Here is a 16677-nt window from a genome sequence, read left to right as displayed (position 1 = left end):
GGCTGGTCAATCATACGGATGTCTGAAACTGTATCTATGAATGTATGAATTTCATTATTCTACTGACATACAAAGAAACAGAAAATTAGTGTTCACCTCCTTGTATCTAAAAACATCTTACAATAACCTACAATTTGTCAGTCATTTCTGTATTATATATTTCATTATTATCACACTTTCCATCTACCATAAATTTTTATCAGGCATGTGTAAGCCTTAATTTTCGAGATAAAATCAAGCAAAGAAATTCTCAATCCTGATTGGAAAGTTCATTTTTCAACCTCAAACTTTAGAAAATTGTCTGACAGATACTTTTGTTTTGCATGTCTGATGTCAAAAGAAATCTGTATATTGCCCCACTGGAAGACCAGTTCCTCCATCCTTTAAAAGTCACAAGATTATTAGTGGTGAGCAATTCAAATGATACACACAAGCGTGAGCATGTGTACACAAATGCACACATGCATGCCCACTCAGTGTGAAATGAAATTTTGGCACACGCTTTCCACGATATGATTCTTCATTAAAAAAGAAAGTAAAAAACGTTACAAAACACATGCCCTGATACTCTTAGTTTTCATGACACATGTCACCATCAAATGAAACAACATACTTCTCAGCAGTGTTATTTGTCATGATAGCATGTTGCTAGGTGTATTTAAACACACACAACACAGATGTGACCAGTTTTCGAGATTATAGCAGTTGAAGCGAAAGGCAGGGACCCTAAATTTACATTGGAAATTGTAGGCATCTACAGAGCTCCAAACAAGGACATGCAAGCTATAGAAAGACTGGCTGATTATTTAGGAAGTTTTACAAAGCATAGCATTATTGGAGGTGATTTAAACTTGCCCTATGCCGATTGGAACAGAAATGTGGAATGCACTAGTGGAGGTCAGATGTCTGTAAATAGATTGGTGTGCGAAAATGGGTACACGCAGGTAGTACAAAGCCCGACCTGAGGGGATGCATTGCTGGATGTTTACCTAGTCTGGCCAGAAAACTTGTGTACCTCGTGCAGCATTATACAGGGGGTGTGATCATTGTGGGGTATTACTAGATGTAGAATGGGAAGATTCAGACCAGGATATTTATGGGAAAGTCAAGTAATCACGGACTGCCAGGACATTGCAGACTCACTGGATAAGGGAGGTAGGATATACGCTATTATAATAGATTTTTCGAACGTTTTCGATTCAGTTCCCTATGATCGGCTGCTTATGAAAATTGCAGACTCAGGAATGGACTAAAGGGTAGTTGTATGGATAAGGGAATTCCTTTTGGGCCGTACACAGAGAGTTAGAGTAGGAGGGCAATTACTGGAGGAAGTCACTGTAGCGTCAGGAGTACCGCAAGGAAGTGTACTGGGTCCACTACTGTTCCTCGTGTACGTAAACGATATTTGGCAAAATAATGAGTCAACTATTAGACTTTTCGCAGATGACTGTATGATACATAGGAAAATTACAACTATATACAAATATGGAAAAGTTGCAGATAGATCTGAACAGACTTGGGAAATGGGCAGCTGAAAATGCGATGATAATTAATCCAACTAAAAGTAAGGCAGTTTGTTTCACCAGGGCCTGAGTGACGGAACCACTAAATTATTTGTTAGGGGACACAGTAATTCCTAAAGCAAGCAGCTGTAAATATCTGGGAATAATTTTATGCACCAATCTAAGTTTGGCTGATCCAAGTTAATTACATGGTGAAAAAAGCCTGGAAGGCACTTCATTTTACAATGTGTATTCTAAAAATGGGAAATAGCAACTCTAAAAGTTTAGCCTACACATCTTTGGTGAGTCCGGTTCTGGAAAATGGGGCGGCTTGCTGGGATCATTACAGGGCGGCACAGATAAATGTGTTAGACCGGGTGCAAAAGAAAGCAGCTAAATTTGCACATAGGAACCATTTGAACTGGGGAACCTTGACACAGTGCAGGCAGATAGCTCGCATATGCACTCTCTTCAAAGAATTCATGGGAGAATGGGCTTGGAAGACTATAGGTGATAGATTACAAAGGCCACGCTATCTGAGCAGGGGCGATCATGACAAGAAAATTAGGAGCAGGAAGCAACGGACAGATATTGGAAAATACTCCTTTGTAAATAGGACCATACAGATCTGGAACCAAATTCCTTCAGATGCTTTAGGGACTCTAACCTGCAAACCAAGTAATTTTAGGAAAAGGGTTAGGAAAGTAATAAATGAGGTGAAGTAAGGGTAGGGTGGAAATCAACAAAAAAAAAAATGTAGTGAAGTGAAGTGAATTGAAGCGAAGTGAAAAGAGTTAAGGATGGGAGGATTACGTAAGTGTAGTAAAGTGAAATGAAGGAAAAATGAGAACATATTACGCATTCATTGCTGTTAGTTTATTATATATTATGTTAATTTTCGACTAATGTTTATGTGTTGTGTTTGGTTTGAAAGTGTTTGTGTGTGTTATTTACCTGTTGTCTTATTGTAGTAATGTGTGTTATTTGTCTGTTGTCTTATTGTAGTACCACTGCCATGGGGTGAAAACCCATTTGCAGTTAAATAATAATAATAATAATAATAATAATAATAATAATAATAATAATAATAATACTCTTAGTTTTTACGACACATGTCACCATCAAATGAAACAACATACTTCTCAGCAGTGTGATCTGTCACGATAGCATATTGCTAGGTGTATTCAAAACACACACAACACAGATGTGGCCAGTTTTGGCTGAACGATCATGGAATACACACGTGAAAGATACTGCAACATGTTCTTAAGCCTAAGTACCTGTAATGATCAAGCTGGTAATGATGCATGGGATTGAGCGCTACATTATCCTGGTCAACAGCATCCAGATGCTAATGTGTTTCAACAACTGGAGTAGTGTCCCTGTGAGCCAGGACATGTAGCACCTATGGTGTACTTGTATGTGAGGTACATTGCCCACAGACTGTCACACAGCAGCCAATGATAACACCATAACTGCAGGTATCATATAAGAATTGAGACTACCCCAACTGAAAGTCTTTGAAGTACTTCATGATGAATCAATTGCATCCATACCATTACTCACAGAACGCACATCTGTTTCCAGAGGACTATTTACTATGGTTGCAATTCTGCAAAAGGCTATAACATCAACACACTGCAGAAGAGCTCTTCTTACATAATATTCTGCGAATAGATAAAGCATGTTTCATGCATGAGGGTGTATTCAACATTCACCACAGTCAGTATGGTATAATTCTCATGCTCTCCACAACCGTGGATATCATGTCAGCTTCAATGTCAGCATTTAAGCTGGAATCACTGAGGAAACTGTCATTGGCTCCTGTCTGCTATCTGACAGGATGACTGCTCAGTGATACTGTGATTGTCTGGGAACTGTTCTACTGGGGTTGCTTCAAGATGAGCCTATAGCTATGAGGCAAAGTTTCAGTTTAAGCATGATGGACCTCCAGCAACCTACTATGGGGAAGATCATATAGCAGTGGTTGAATGCTTTATATCCGGGAATGTATACTGGACATAGAGGGCTGATTGCATGGCTTCCTTGGTTTCTGGATCTAACTGTGACATGTTTTCCTGTGGGAACACCTAAAGGAGTATGTATATGCAGTCCTTTCCAGGACTATCAAAGATCTCATGGCAAGACTCAGGCAGCTGTGACAACTGTTGATACCAACATGTTTAGGTGTGTTGAAAAGAATGCTGTGTGGCACACTGCAATCTGCCTTGAAATGGCAAGACATCGTTTCAAATAGCTACTGTAACTGTGAACATCCATAGTTCGACCATTTGATAGCTTGTTCCATTGCAAGATGATGTGTACATTGAAAACTAAATGTCAGAAGATAAATGTTGTACAATATTTTCAACTTGATTTTAACCAAAAATCACACTGTGGAGAGCTTATGCACAAATTCATTTCAACTTGTGTATTACATGTTTTGATCCCTTGTAAGCTCATGATGTGTTCATGCCAAAATTGGCACTATTTTACTATGACAGTAGCAAACAAGAGTCAGATGTATGTTTTGTCAGGTTCAGAAGCCAAGAGCTACAAAAATGTTGCCTGAAATACCATCGAAGTGAGGAAATAAAAGTAGTAATTAACTGGTAATTTATCAATTTATATTACAAAATTCTGCACTAACATAGGTGTCCCCCACCACAAAAATTACATATTTTGTAAAGAAGAGGGATGAGCTACAGGAATGTGTCACAGTATCGGGCACCAGCAGTTAGAATTTGTAGCCTAAGTTTACGGTGATTAAACAGGAACAAGAAACAAAGAAATGTGAAGCAGCAAGCAAACAGTAACTTTCGAGGCAAACATCCAAAGATGGAAACAAATGCAACAGGAAGTTACACCAGCTATACATAAACATAATGGAATGGAATGTTACCTTCTTCCAACATCATCAAACTCAACAAGCTACAGAAATTACGTCCAGCACAGAATGACACTTGAACTGGAGGAACAGGTTTTCTTCACAGCAAAGAACTTCGCTTTGCAAGAGAATGCTTTCACACTTCAAGACCATCACAATGAAATGTCAGTGCATTCTGATATGCCATCTAATTACACCATCAATGATGTATGTGGAAAATCTGATGCCATAAACATCAGGCATGTAATAATGCAAGCGAACACAATGCTGAGAAAGTTGGCACATGGCACCACATTGGCATAGCTGCCTATGAGAACAATAATCAAGTGTCACACAAACACATTGTAACCAGTCAATAAGTTGGAGGCCCATAACTAATAGAAACTATTGTATTTAAAGTATATGTTACATGGTCTAGATAGGGAGAGATAGACCCATTCTTACATTAGAATGTTACTTAAGGCCATTCTTTCTATGCAAACAGGAAGTAGCCATCTGCACTTCTACTGTGAAGTAGTTTAGTGAAGTTCAACATGATGTCAGAGCTTTGGAAAACTGATACCTGACATCTCAGCTGATCAATAAATTTTGGGAAGGAGGGCCACCAACAGATGCTATGACCATTGTAATTCATCGAGCTGACCAGAAGGCAGTTGGTATCTTAATAGCAACTTTTGTTGATTGCAAGATATAAATTTTCTGGACCACCAAAGTTTTAAACTAGACCAACAAAGCAGGTTTAGGGGACGCTCCTTAGAGGGAAGTTGAAGGCTCTGAATAGCTCACTGCAACAGAGCAGAAGAGTTCCCCATGGGACTCTGATTCCGACTTTCAAAACATTCAGATGCAAAACCTGCGTTCCCCAGAAATTCTAAAGTAACATATTAGACGAGTGTTTATGCTAAATTATTACAAGATCATGATGAAAAATTGTACCATAAATTGAACTTAACTGCCATGGAGTGTTTAACACTATAAAAATGGAACTGCAATTGATAGTGTATCAGTGTAATCTGCCTCCAGTGCTGTTTAATAAATCGCAGTTCAATGCCAATCACTGTCGTTATTGTGTGCAAGTGTGTGTGACCTAAAATTTGTCTCCTGCCCTGCTACAGCAAGGCCCATTAAAACCCAAGGACAAATCTCTTGTTTTTCCAGACCCAACCCTGAGATAGCTATCTCGCTACCTATTCCTACCAGAAGGCATCTTGCACAGTTGTGGTCACCCTGCCTTGTGACTACTGGCACCCAAACAAGTCTTTCAGCCTTCCCTACCATCAGTTCAACGTCTATGAAGGTGAAGGAGATAAGGATAAAGCCAGCATAAGTGAGAGCTACAACCACTGAAGTAGTGCAATATGTGTGGCTGTAGCAGAAAAGGGGCAACAAAACAGCTATAATTTTAATTTCATGCATCCCGCTGTTATAATTTACAACCTTTTTATGATATCCGTCACAACACAACTAATATCAAGATCAGACCATTTTTGGCCCTGCTATATGTTTCAGCTACATTGAGTCATATACATTCCCTACAGTATGGACAATACTTTGTGAGATGAGGCACTGACTAATATTATAATTTACTTTACTACATCTACATTACGAGCCTCATACACAATTTTATATACGCATAAGTATGAATATTCCAACTTGTCCGTGGGGATGAAACAAAAAACAAATCACAAACCAACGACTGACACGTTGATGTAAAAACACCAAAAGAATTTTATTTTTATTTTATACCGTACTTCTGTTTCACATAACTTGATTTTTGTATTTTTTACATCAAGTGTTTTTATATATTTTAATAATATTGTATCCAATCTTGTTGGTGCTGTGGTTCAGCAGTGTGTATATGTGTGTGTAAATCACGTGTTTGCCTGATGATGGCTATCAACAGCCGAAACGTGTAGCAGGGCCGAAAATGGTCTGATCTTGATATTAGTTGTGTTCTGACGGATATAATAAAAAGGTTGAAAACAGATATAAGTAGCTTCAGGCAAAGCATCCTTCATTCTCCTATGGAGAGCTGCAGAAAAGAGCTGTTTGATGGATGACAAAATAAATTGAAGCAGAACTGCTTAAATTCTGCCTGGAACAGGCAATGAAGGATACTGATGAGAAAATACAGAATGCTTGTGCTGAACTCGTTTATAGGTCATTTAACACTGGATGTCAGACATATGATTTATAAANAGAAAATACAGAATGCTTGTGCTGAACTCGTTTATAGGTCATTTAATTTTTAATATGGATCTATGAGTTGTGCATCTGGGGAGTTGACCTCACAACTGTAAGTTCAAGATGTTGTAGGGAAAAACCTATGTATCATCTGAAACAACTGTATTTGGAATGAATCTTGCATAGGACCATGTGCTGACACAAAGAAGGACAATTAGAAGCCCGGTGTATCAAGACTATGGTCATAGATATCTCCAGAAATGGCAGGTGAAATATTAGGAAAGTACTGTACATATGACAAAATGAATGGGAAGGGAAGGGAAGGCAAGAACTCGGAAACATGGGAAGAGAACAAGATAGTGTGAGCAGTGAATATGAGAGAGATGATGGATATTCTAAAGACACTAAAGCTGAGACATATGGCAGGAATGGTGAATACAGTGAGACTGGTGAAGCTGAATGAAGCTAGTAACTTCAAGAAAGAAACTTAATAAATGTCAAATACACCTTGTTTTCCAAAATTTGTCTTCTTTCACACATCTGTAGTAAGGGTATGAAACTCATTCTCAAAATTACATTTTCTAAACATATTTTTCACAGTGTGAAGTCATCTTACATTTGGAAATATCTTCAAGCCAAGCAAATATGTGAGCTCCTGTGATGTCATGCCTTCCAGCCACGTTAATCGTGTTCTTCGTACCATGACTTAGACCCTACCCCTTCTCCCCGTGTGTGGAGTGTACCACGAGGGATTCCACTTCCTCTCCCCGTCCACCCCCCGAAAGGCTCGGAAGAGGCCAGCTAGTGAATTTTAAACAGTCACTGCTTGGATCCACAGTGTAGTAGACATACGCTGCCAGCTGGGGTAATTGTCAAATTCTGTTTCGGCTAGGGTATTCTAAATTATGTCTGGCTGTGTGTGCAGTGGCAACACATGTCAGGGGTTTGGTTGCATCTGCTGGCCAGTAGGTTTATTATGTGGCAGTGACGGGGCCTTAGATTAATTTTGCATTGTTGTATTTCCCTTCGAGGAATCACCTGTGGAAAATTAATAATAGTCAAGGTTTATTTTGTGCGTGCTGAGATAGCATGATTGTAAGCCGAGTTACTAGAGCAGCGAGTGTGGGCAATTAAGTTTAGCCAGATGCCGCAGATAGGCAAGCTGTAAATGTAATGGACAGACTTGGTTAAAGTTGTATGTTTGGGCCTACGTGCTTCTGTAAAGTTGTAATTGTTGTACTTAGTTTATACTGCGTTCTCTGCTATTAAATTATGTTATTGTTGTAGAACTGAGTCTTGTCAATTGGGAGTGTCTCCCTTGCTGTTAACTTGGAGTCCCTACTCTATCTAGGGAGCATGTGTGAACATAACATGAGAGCACGTGATGTTGCACCGCTCCTGTCTTGGACGTCAGCGTGAGAAGTATAAGGTACCAGGAGGAGAGCAGGTGGTGCATATAGCAGTACTTGTACACTGAAATGTGGCTAGTGTTATAAATTACTGCAATGAAAAACTAAGTATACTAGTGAAAATTCTTCTCTCATCTCATTTTTCAAGATTTTTCAAAACTCGTCTCAATCTTGTCTCGAAAGGCATTCTCACACATGCCTAATGTCATCTCTTTTCACTTTTAGAGCTGATTTCAGTTTTGTTTACTTAACACAAAGAAGAGTGCCCATACGTTCCTTAAATTGTGGAATAAATGTGTATATACACAAATACACACATATACACACCTATTTATTTATAAAACATAATAGCATTAAAACTGAATCAATAAATAAGCTTTTCTATAAGTCCTACGAGAAAAAAAAAACACCTATGCTATTAAGAGATCATAAATTGATGCAAATAATATATTATGTACCAATGAAAAAGAGAGAAGCAAGCCCTTTTCTTGCCTCATAAAGACATCTGATCTGCTTATTAAACATTTCATACAATAAAATGCAAAAGTAAATGACCAATTTTGTGTGTAATGCAATTTGAGCCCATTTCTCAATTCTTCATTTCTAGCCAGCAAATGTTTTCATATATCTTTTCCATACATCTTACCATCGCTATAAATAACCAGTTATACCTGTATTAACAGAATATTTTATTATTTTAATGAACTAGTTTATTTTTCCAGTATAAACATCATGTCAGAATTAATGGGTTTTTGGACTTTGTCCATCATACGTTATTCTAAACACGAGAAAATACGTTTCAGAAACTGGATCTGTTTCTGTCCTCAGATAGGGGGGGAAGACACCTACTCAGTTGGGTCCCAGCTCTTTCTAAGGGACCCAATTGAGTAGGTGTCTGCTCCCCTTCACCTGAGGACGGAAACGAATCCAGTTTCTGAAAGATTGTGTTCTCTATTTTCTAGAATACTGGACCATGGATGAAGTTGAAAGCCCAGTAATTCCGAGTATTATATATGACCATCAGATCCCTTCAGAATTTAATAAACACCATCTGCTTATTACTTCTAAATTGTTCTGAATTAACTGTGTTTGAAGGCAATGCTTTAAAAAAAACATCACTAAGGAAATTATAAATCGTTGCCAATATATAAAATTATATAAATAAAAATTATAACACATGGCAAATCCATATTACATAAAGGTAATAATTTTGTAATATTTTGCTGCATTCTCATTCAATAAATTCTTTGAGAGTTTCATAAATTCAGTCTTACATATTATAAGTAATAATTTCCTGAGAATAGATTTTCGATTAGAAACTTCTGATGTAAGAAATTTCAGCACAATCTAACAGAAATATGGGGGGAAGAATGGGGCTGCTTCACTCATGACCTTATGGGCCTAGTAACCTCTATACCTTCCATCTAATGGCATCAATGAAACCAACTCGGTTCTCTCACATCTCACAAAATAACCAAATATATCTCCTTACCTAATGAATTAACATGAATTGCACAGAGTCTGGTAACTTACTTCATAGTTCATACTTTCCCAATCAATTATAGCAAATCACCCTACGAACTATGAACCTCAATGGCCCCGATTAATTTACACTTGAGGCTAATACTGTACCAGACTTCATCCACTGCCTGACTGAATGACTAATCAACAGACTGACAGCTTGGACGAATTGAAGAGAGTAAATTGGCAGTGGTCATGACACAATCTTGAGCACTTGACATAGTTTGAGTGCTAACTATGAATCAAGTTAACTGGCAGTGATGTTGATATTATTGTGTTCCTCAAACCGTCTCAGTTCATTTTCAAGTTCCTGTAATAAAAAGTGCCAACAATTAGTTCTCAGAAAAATCCGTAAGACTGTAATGGATTTGATCAAGGCGTTGCCAGGCAACAGCTCTGTAAACACAGTCTAACATGCAACAATGGATGAGGCTGTTTTTTCTATGTCGTCCGCACTGAGCAGGGGTGGAACAATGGGGTTATGAAACCCGTTTATAAGCAACAGCTCTGCAATCACATTTCCACGTAATCAGTAACATCACCAAGAACAGAGACAGTGTTTTCTGTTGGGTCTGTGCATTGCTAGGAGACGACTAGTGGAAACAGAGAATCCTAGTGTGTGTGCAATGGTGGGCTGGAAAGTGTGTAAATCAGCGATAGCTCTGTATTAATGGCAATTAAGAGAACTTGTAAATGAAGAGCTAATAAATCCTATCACCTGAACTTGAACCCATTATTTTCTTCACATGTACCTGATTGTATTGGATTCATCAGCAGTTATGACCGTAAAATACGTGACAGCTTGTGTTAAAAATAGTATGGATTGGATCAGATTGGAACGAATTATTGGGTTGAAGACTGCATCATGTACTTCTAACGCCACATTATAGAGATGGATAATAACAGTGGATTTCGAAAGACCTGATGCTATCATGGAACGGATAAGCTCAGACATGAACACCCATTATGAAAGGATGATGGCCATAATAGAGACTGGCCTGCAGGAAATGAAGACAGTAGCAGAGCATCAGTAGGTCGCTAGGGAAGAGGCAGCAGTGAAATCTTTGGGAACAATGAAGAAATGGCACAGTGGCCGGCATCTAACTCCACGGCAACATGGAGAGCCAAAGGAATTGATCCCAGGAGAGTGTGGATCCATCATGCAGCAGTAGCACAGCACAAAAGAAATGTCTACAGGAAAATTCAGACCCAGTGAAATTTTGGACCGAGGATGGAATTGGCTGCAGCAGGCAAGATGATGACCTGCTATGCAAAAGTGGGATAGCGCAAGAGACGCGGGCTTCAGGGACGCAGTCATGAAGGACCGTCGGTCGAACAGGGACAGTGAAAGAATCACACCAGGAATAAATTTGCAAGAGGAACCCGGAAAGGACGCACGCTCAGATGGAAACAACTTAGGTGCCAAATGGAACCAGGAACCGAGACTTTGAGGTGCAGCTACAGCTTGGAAGCGAGAGGACAATCACTGGGAGCTACAGGAAGATAATTGGGCTGGAGATCATGAAGCGAGGAGTAGGAATTTGCAGTGGGTTGCGGAAAATCAGGAACTGGACTTTGGGGGAGGTCGACCCCCTCCGAAGCAGAGGAACCTACTAGCAGCATTAGCGTAAGAAGAGCCAGAAAGGTGGGAGCACCAGCCACTCAGGAGAGTTTTTCCCGACTGTTGGGAAAAAAGAGAAAAATCAGGAAAACCTTTGGATGATGGCGATGACCTGGACTAACTGGAACCTTATAAGTGAACCACTCAGGACGAGCTGGCCTCAAGGAGGGAGGAGTGGTAGCGGTTGGACAATGAACACTGCGGGAGAAAAAGAACGTGCAACAGGAAGGAAAGCGAGATGAAACCAAGCAGAAACCTTGGAAATGAAGAACAGGCGGTCCACCAATAGGCTACTTGGGACAAGCAGCCTTAAGGAGGGGGATTCTTTTTACGCAGTGACTAGCAGTTGAAGAATGAACATGTTGGGAGAAAAAAAAATAGAATGGGAAAGAAGGTGAGATGAAACCAAGCAACGACATCAGAAGGGGAGAACAGGCGGTGCATCAATAGGCTACTCGGGACGAGAAGCCTCAAGGAGGCAGCAATGTAACGGATTGGATCAACGCATTGCCAGGCAGCTCTGTAAACATGGTCCAACATGCAACAATAGATGAGGCTGTTTTCCATGTCGTCCATGCGGAAGAGCAGTGGAACAACAGGGTTATGCAAACAGTTTCTAAGCAACGGCTTCCACATAAGCAGTGATGTAACCAAGAACAGTGGCGGTTTGCTTCATGGGGACTGTGCTGGTGCATATAAGAGAAGTGGATGGAGTGACAGAATTAGTTCAGAGGCAGTTACAAGTCAGTCATAAGCTGGAGGAGTGAGTCCAGAAGAATTTTTAGTTCCAAAGTTTCAAACTGACTGAAGCCGAAATAGCAAGAAGACTTCATAGTGATCTGAAGTGCTAATTTCTGTGTTGAGATACATTGCTAGGAGACAAATAGTGGAAACTGAGAGTCCTAGTGTATGTGCAGTGGTGGACTGGAAGTTGTATAAATCGGTGATAGCGCTGTATTAATGTTAATTAAGAGAACTTGTAACTGAAGAGTTAATAAATCCAATCATTGAAACTAGAGCCCATTATTTTCTTCAAGTGTACCACCATACATACGACAATACACTGAAACCCTCATTTAAGAGACTTGGATTTTATATTTTCCTTCATTTAAAGTAAATTTTCTGTAGTCGCATCCAAAGCTCCATATACGTAGTATACTATTTTCCTTGATTCAGAATTTCTTGATTTAAGGATTTATCTGTATTTGACATTAAAAAAAACTTTTGATTCTTTCAGTATGGCACTGAAAAGAAAGAAGTAAACAATAAGTGAGGAAGTTACAAATTGTTCAGGCGGTGCAAAAGAATCCTAGCGTCATCAAATGAAATGGCGAAGCATTCTGTGGTATCTACATCATCAAGTAAAACAATTCTATGGAATGCTTCAATTCTCGTGGAGGGAAGTCGGTGTGTAGCGTATTTTCAGAAACTAAAATGTTCACCAAATGAAGAATTCAAAATGTTATTAGTGCAGTGGTTTCAGCAGATGAGGTCTGAAAAAATTCCAACACATGGCTTTGTGTTATAGGAGAAAGCAATTAAAATCGCCCTGAGGCTGAAAGTGGGAAATTTTAAAGCCTCACATGGCTGGACAGCCTTAAGAAGTACAGTGGAACCTTGAACAAGCACCTCTCGTAACGAGTAATTCGCATAACGAGCAAAACAAATTGTAAGCAAATGAATCGCATAACGAGTGACGAGAGGGGAAGTCCCGGATTGTGCTCTTGCTACATCAGCCTGTGTTTAGCACTCGTTCCGCTAGCATCTTAGTGTCGCTTGTGATCACACATTTTTCCAAACTTGTGTTCAGACATATTATTTGTGATTTTTTTTGTGCAAAGTTTAATAACCCTTGCAAAAAGACAGCCATAAGAGAATAAAAATAATGGTAGAAATGAAACATAAAATCATTGAAAAGCGAGAACAAGGTGTGAGCATGGCTGATCTAGCACACACATACAATCGGTCTACATCAACAATTTGCACCATTTGGAGTAGCATTGTGTTTCACAGCAAGAAGCTGTGGAGGAGAGTTTGTCAGAGGAGGAGGATATATATAATTTTCTTTGAATAAACGTTATACATAACATTTTTTTAGTATTTTTTCGGCATGGAACGCATTATCGTATTTTACATCAATTTATATGGAAAAAATTGTTTCACTTAACGAGTGTTTCGCATTACGAGTAAGATTCTGGAACGAATTATGCTCATTAAGCAAGGTTCCACTGTACCATGTACCATGGCATAACTTGGCTAAGTTTGTGTGTGATAGAAGTAGCAATTTGGATGAAGAAAATGTTGAACGTTGGAAGCAATTGAAGCCTAATCTCCTACATGATTATGAACCAAGTAATACATTTAATGCAGATTAAAGAGGGCTGTTTTACAACCTGATCTCGAACAAAACCTTCAGCATAAAGGTGGAACCATAATAAGGAAGCAAAAAAAAGAAGAAGAAGAAGAAGAAGTAAAGAGAGACTGACCATGCTCCCTTGTTGCATTCTGATGGCAGCAACAAGTTAACTCTTCCACTGTTGAGTAAAAAAAAAAGTATAAATTTGAATAGTACATGCAAACTAAATCTCATCTTATTTAATTATTATTTTTAAATTTGCTTAGTGGGGGGTGGAGTCCAACTGGGCCCATTTGGCATGGCAGCCACTGATTGGCCTATTGTAGCTTGCCCTGGGTGATTATGATGATGGAGAATTTGGTGGAATGAAGAGTAGCAGGGGAAACTGAAGTGCTGGGAGAAATCCTGGCCCAGCACCACTTTGTGCACCACAAATCCCACTTGACCAGACCCGGAATCGAACCTGGGCCACCGTGGTGGGAAGCCAGCGACTAACCGCTTGAGCTATGGCGCGGCCTTAATCTCATCTTACATGATGACCATTCTGATTGCTCTAGATATATTTTTTATGTTACTGGTCTCAAGGTTTTACAGCAATTCATTGTTGCTGTTTACTCTGGTCTTGGATTTTTGCACCTTGTGGATGTGGGCAGTGTCACCAGCATGCACCTTCAAAACATAGGCAACACTCCCCAAACACATGGTGTAAAGACTCAAGAGCAGAATCAGCACCAGTATTACACTGTGGCATATAGACCTGCTGCATGGCTAAGATCTAAAAACAAACAATGAGACAAGAAGCCATTGCTATGCAACAGCGCGATAAACATGCCTCTAGAACAATAGAGTCACTGTTGGAAACCATGTTATGCAACCTGTTGCCATGGAGCTGCACCAGCTGGACTACAACAATGGAAACTAGAGTGTTTTCTATGTGGTCATGTCGAACATTAGAGGATGGAGCAGGAGATAGGAGCCATGTCTGGGAAGCAGGACAAAATTTGGCAGGATCTTCAGGAAGACTGTAGAGCTGGAGGCCTGCAAAGCAAAGTGGCTTCCCATTAGACTGTAGAAAATGTTGACCGCTTCAGCCCTTCTGAAATGAAAGGAGAGACGGCAGAGAGTAGGAGCCATAAACGTAGAAGCACTGACACTCGCAGAACTTTAGGCCTCACCAACCGCAGGAAGATGATGGTGTTAAATCTGGACTGACTGGCACTCTATGAGGGAAGTGTTCGGGCCTTAAGGAGGGACCAGTGGAAGCGTTTGGAGAGTGAACACCACGAAAGGAAGGTGAGACCAAGAACAGATGTCACAAGCAGTGCTTGAACAAGAAGAAATGGCAGTACATCCGTAGGCTACTCAAGATGAATAGCCTTAAGGAGAATGCAATGTGGTGTATGCATGTATGTACAGTGCAGCAAAAATAACAAAACTTAAAATTCCTTCATAATTACTATGTTTTTGGACTTTCTCCATCGTCTGGTATTCTAGAAACTAGAAAACACAACATTTCAGAAACTGGACCTGTTTCTGTCCTAAGGTGAGGGGGGGGGAAAGACAACTCTCAGTTGGCACTCCCTAGAAAGTGCTAACCTCAGTCCCCACCCTCATCTGAGAACGGAAACAGATCCAGTTTCCAAAATGTTGTGTTTTCTAGTTTCTAGAACACTTGATGATGGGAAAAGTCCAAAAACCCAGTAACTCTGAATTTTATACACCATCGTCAGAACCCTTTAGAACCGACTTAAAACTCCTTGCCTAAAACTTCAAGGTAAAAGTAAAGATAAAATCAAAGGCAAAGGCAAACATAAATTTGTCCCTGTGCTTAATTAATTAAGATACCATGAAGGCACATGGGGAAGAAGAGATACAGCCCCATCATTCTTGGCCTGAAATAACAAATAAATACAAATTCCCTGTTAAGCAATAATACAACAGATAAATTTACATCAAAAGTCAAGCTATTTTTTATCACTGTAATAGGAGAAAGGGCTGCTTTTTATCTGGTAGAAATCCTATGCACAGAAGACAGCTGTTGCCAAAATGACAAGGAAACACAGCGTGTTTATTTTCCAAGAAATTAACACAAATGACACACATACAGCTCTTGCTTCCGTGTTAACTTTTACAAATGCGTTTCGTCATTGTAATGCAACAAAATGTTATTTCAAGATATAATTATGATAAAGATTTCCTGTGTATTGGCAATGGTTCAACCAAACCTATGAATGATGGTCCCTAGAAGCATAATATGGGATACCCTGTTGAACCCACAGAACTTCTCACCCACAAGGGTGCCTACACAGGGCACGATGAAAGCAGGATCAAACTATGGCACGGCTATACTGCTGCCCCACCACACCCACGCATACACAGCAATATACAATTTTGATAACACTGTCAAAATTATTTCATTGACACCGTACATAAATTATATGTATAAAATAATATTTAATATAATTCTGCACCATCTTACCTGAGGTAGGGATGTTCTATTCCATGACTTACTATGCCTGACCACACATTTGTTGAGCTGGATGTACAGTTCAACTAATGTTTCCACTTGACAATGCTTTGTTATCTCCACAGCTCTAGCCAACAGGTGCTTTAGCTCATCAACACTGATTTCTACTGTTCGCGTAACTAATTCTGAAAAATTACACAATTATTAGAATGATCAAATCAAGGAGTATATGAGGTGGACAGGGCATGTATCACGAATGGGGAGAAGAGGAATGCATATAGAATATTGGTGGGAAAGCCAGAAGGAAAGAGACCACTAGGAAGACCAAGACGTAGGCGGGTGGACAATATTAAAATGGATCTTAGAGAGATAAGATGGGATGGTATGGATTGGATTGATCTGGCTCAGGATAGGGACAAGTAGAGGGCTCTAGTGAACATTGTGATGAACCTTCGGGTTCTATAAAATTCTGGGAAATTCTTGAGTAGCTGCACAATTGGTGGCTTCTCATGAATGGTTGAGCTCCATGAGTGAGTAAAGATTTGAGGTTTTCATGTAGATCTTGCGTGAACCGACATTTCGGAGGAACGTATCGCCTCCTCACTCGCGGATTTTTCGACTCTGAGGATGGAGGAGATATGTTCCTCTGAATCGTGATTAAAGACAGACTATAAATAAGTGTTCCAAAACACATTACAACATGATGTCATAACACTAGTACGAGTATTTG

At 39.6% G+C, this 16677-nt stretch overlaps 1 protein-coding gene across 5 annotated transcripts in view; it reads right to left on the bottom strand.

The window, feature by feature from the left end:
• Window positions 1-8924: 8924 nt before the first annotated feature.
• Window positions 8925-16677, bottom strand: part of LOC111871451 (ATPase family AAA domain-containing protein 2) — a 109380-nt gene continuing 101627 nt past the window's right edge. For all 5 annotated transcript variants that reach the window (XM_033754261.1, XM_033754262.1, XM_033754263.1 and 2 more), the window contains 2 exons: window positions 15960-16132; window positions 8925-9813 (listed from right to left, as the gene is read on the bottom strand). In XM_033754261.1, the coding sequence (XP_033610152.1) occupies window positions 9751-9813; window positions 15960-16132 (236 nt within the window). In that variant the 3' untranslated portion in view covers window positions 8925-9750. The remainder of the gene's footprint in view (window positions 9814-15959; window positions 16133-16677) is intronic.

The sequence above is a fragment of the Cryptotermes secundus genome, unplaced genomic scaffold, assembly GCF_002891405.2.
Source record: "Cryptotermes secundus unplaced genomic scaffold, Csec_1.0 scaffold434, whole genome shotgun sequence".
Lineage (NCBI taxonomy): Eukaryota > Metazoa > Arthropoda > Insecta > Blattodea > Kalotermitidae > Cryptotermes > Cryptotermes secundus.
This window is presented reverse-complemented; position numbering and strand designations above follow the sequence as displayed.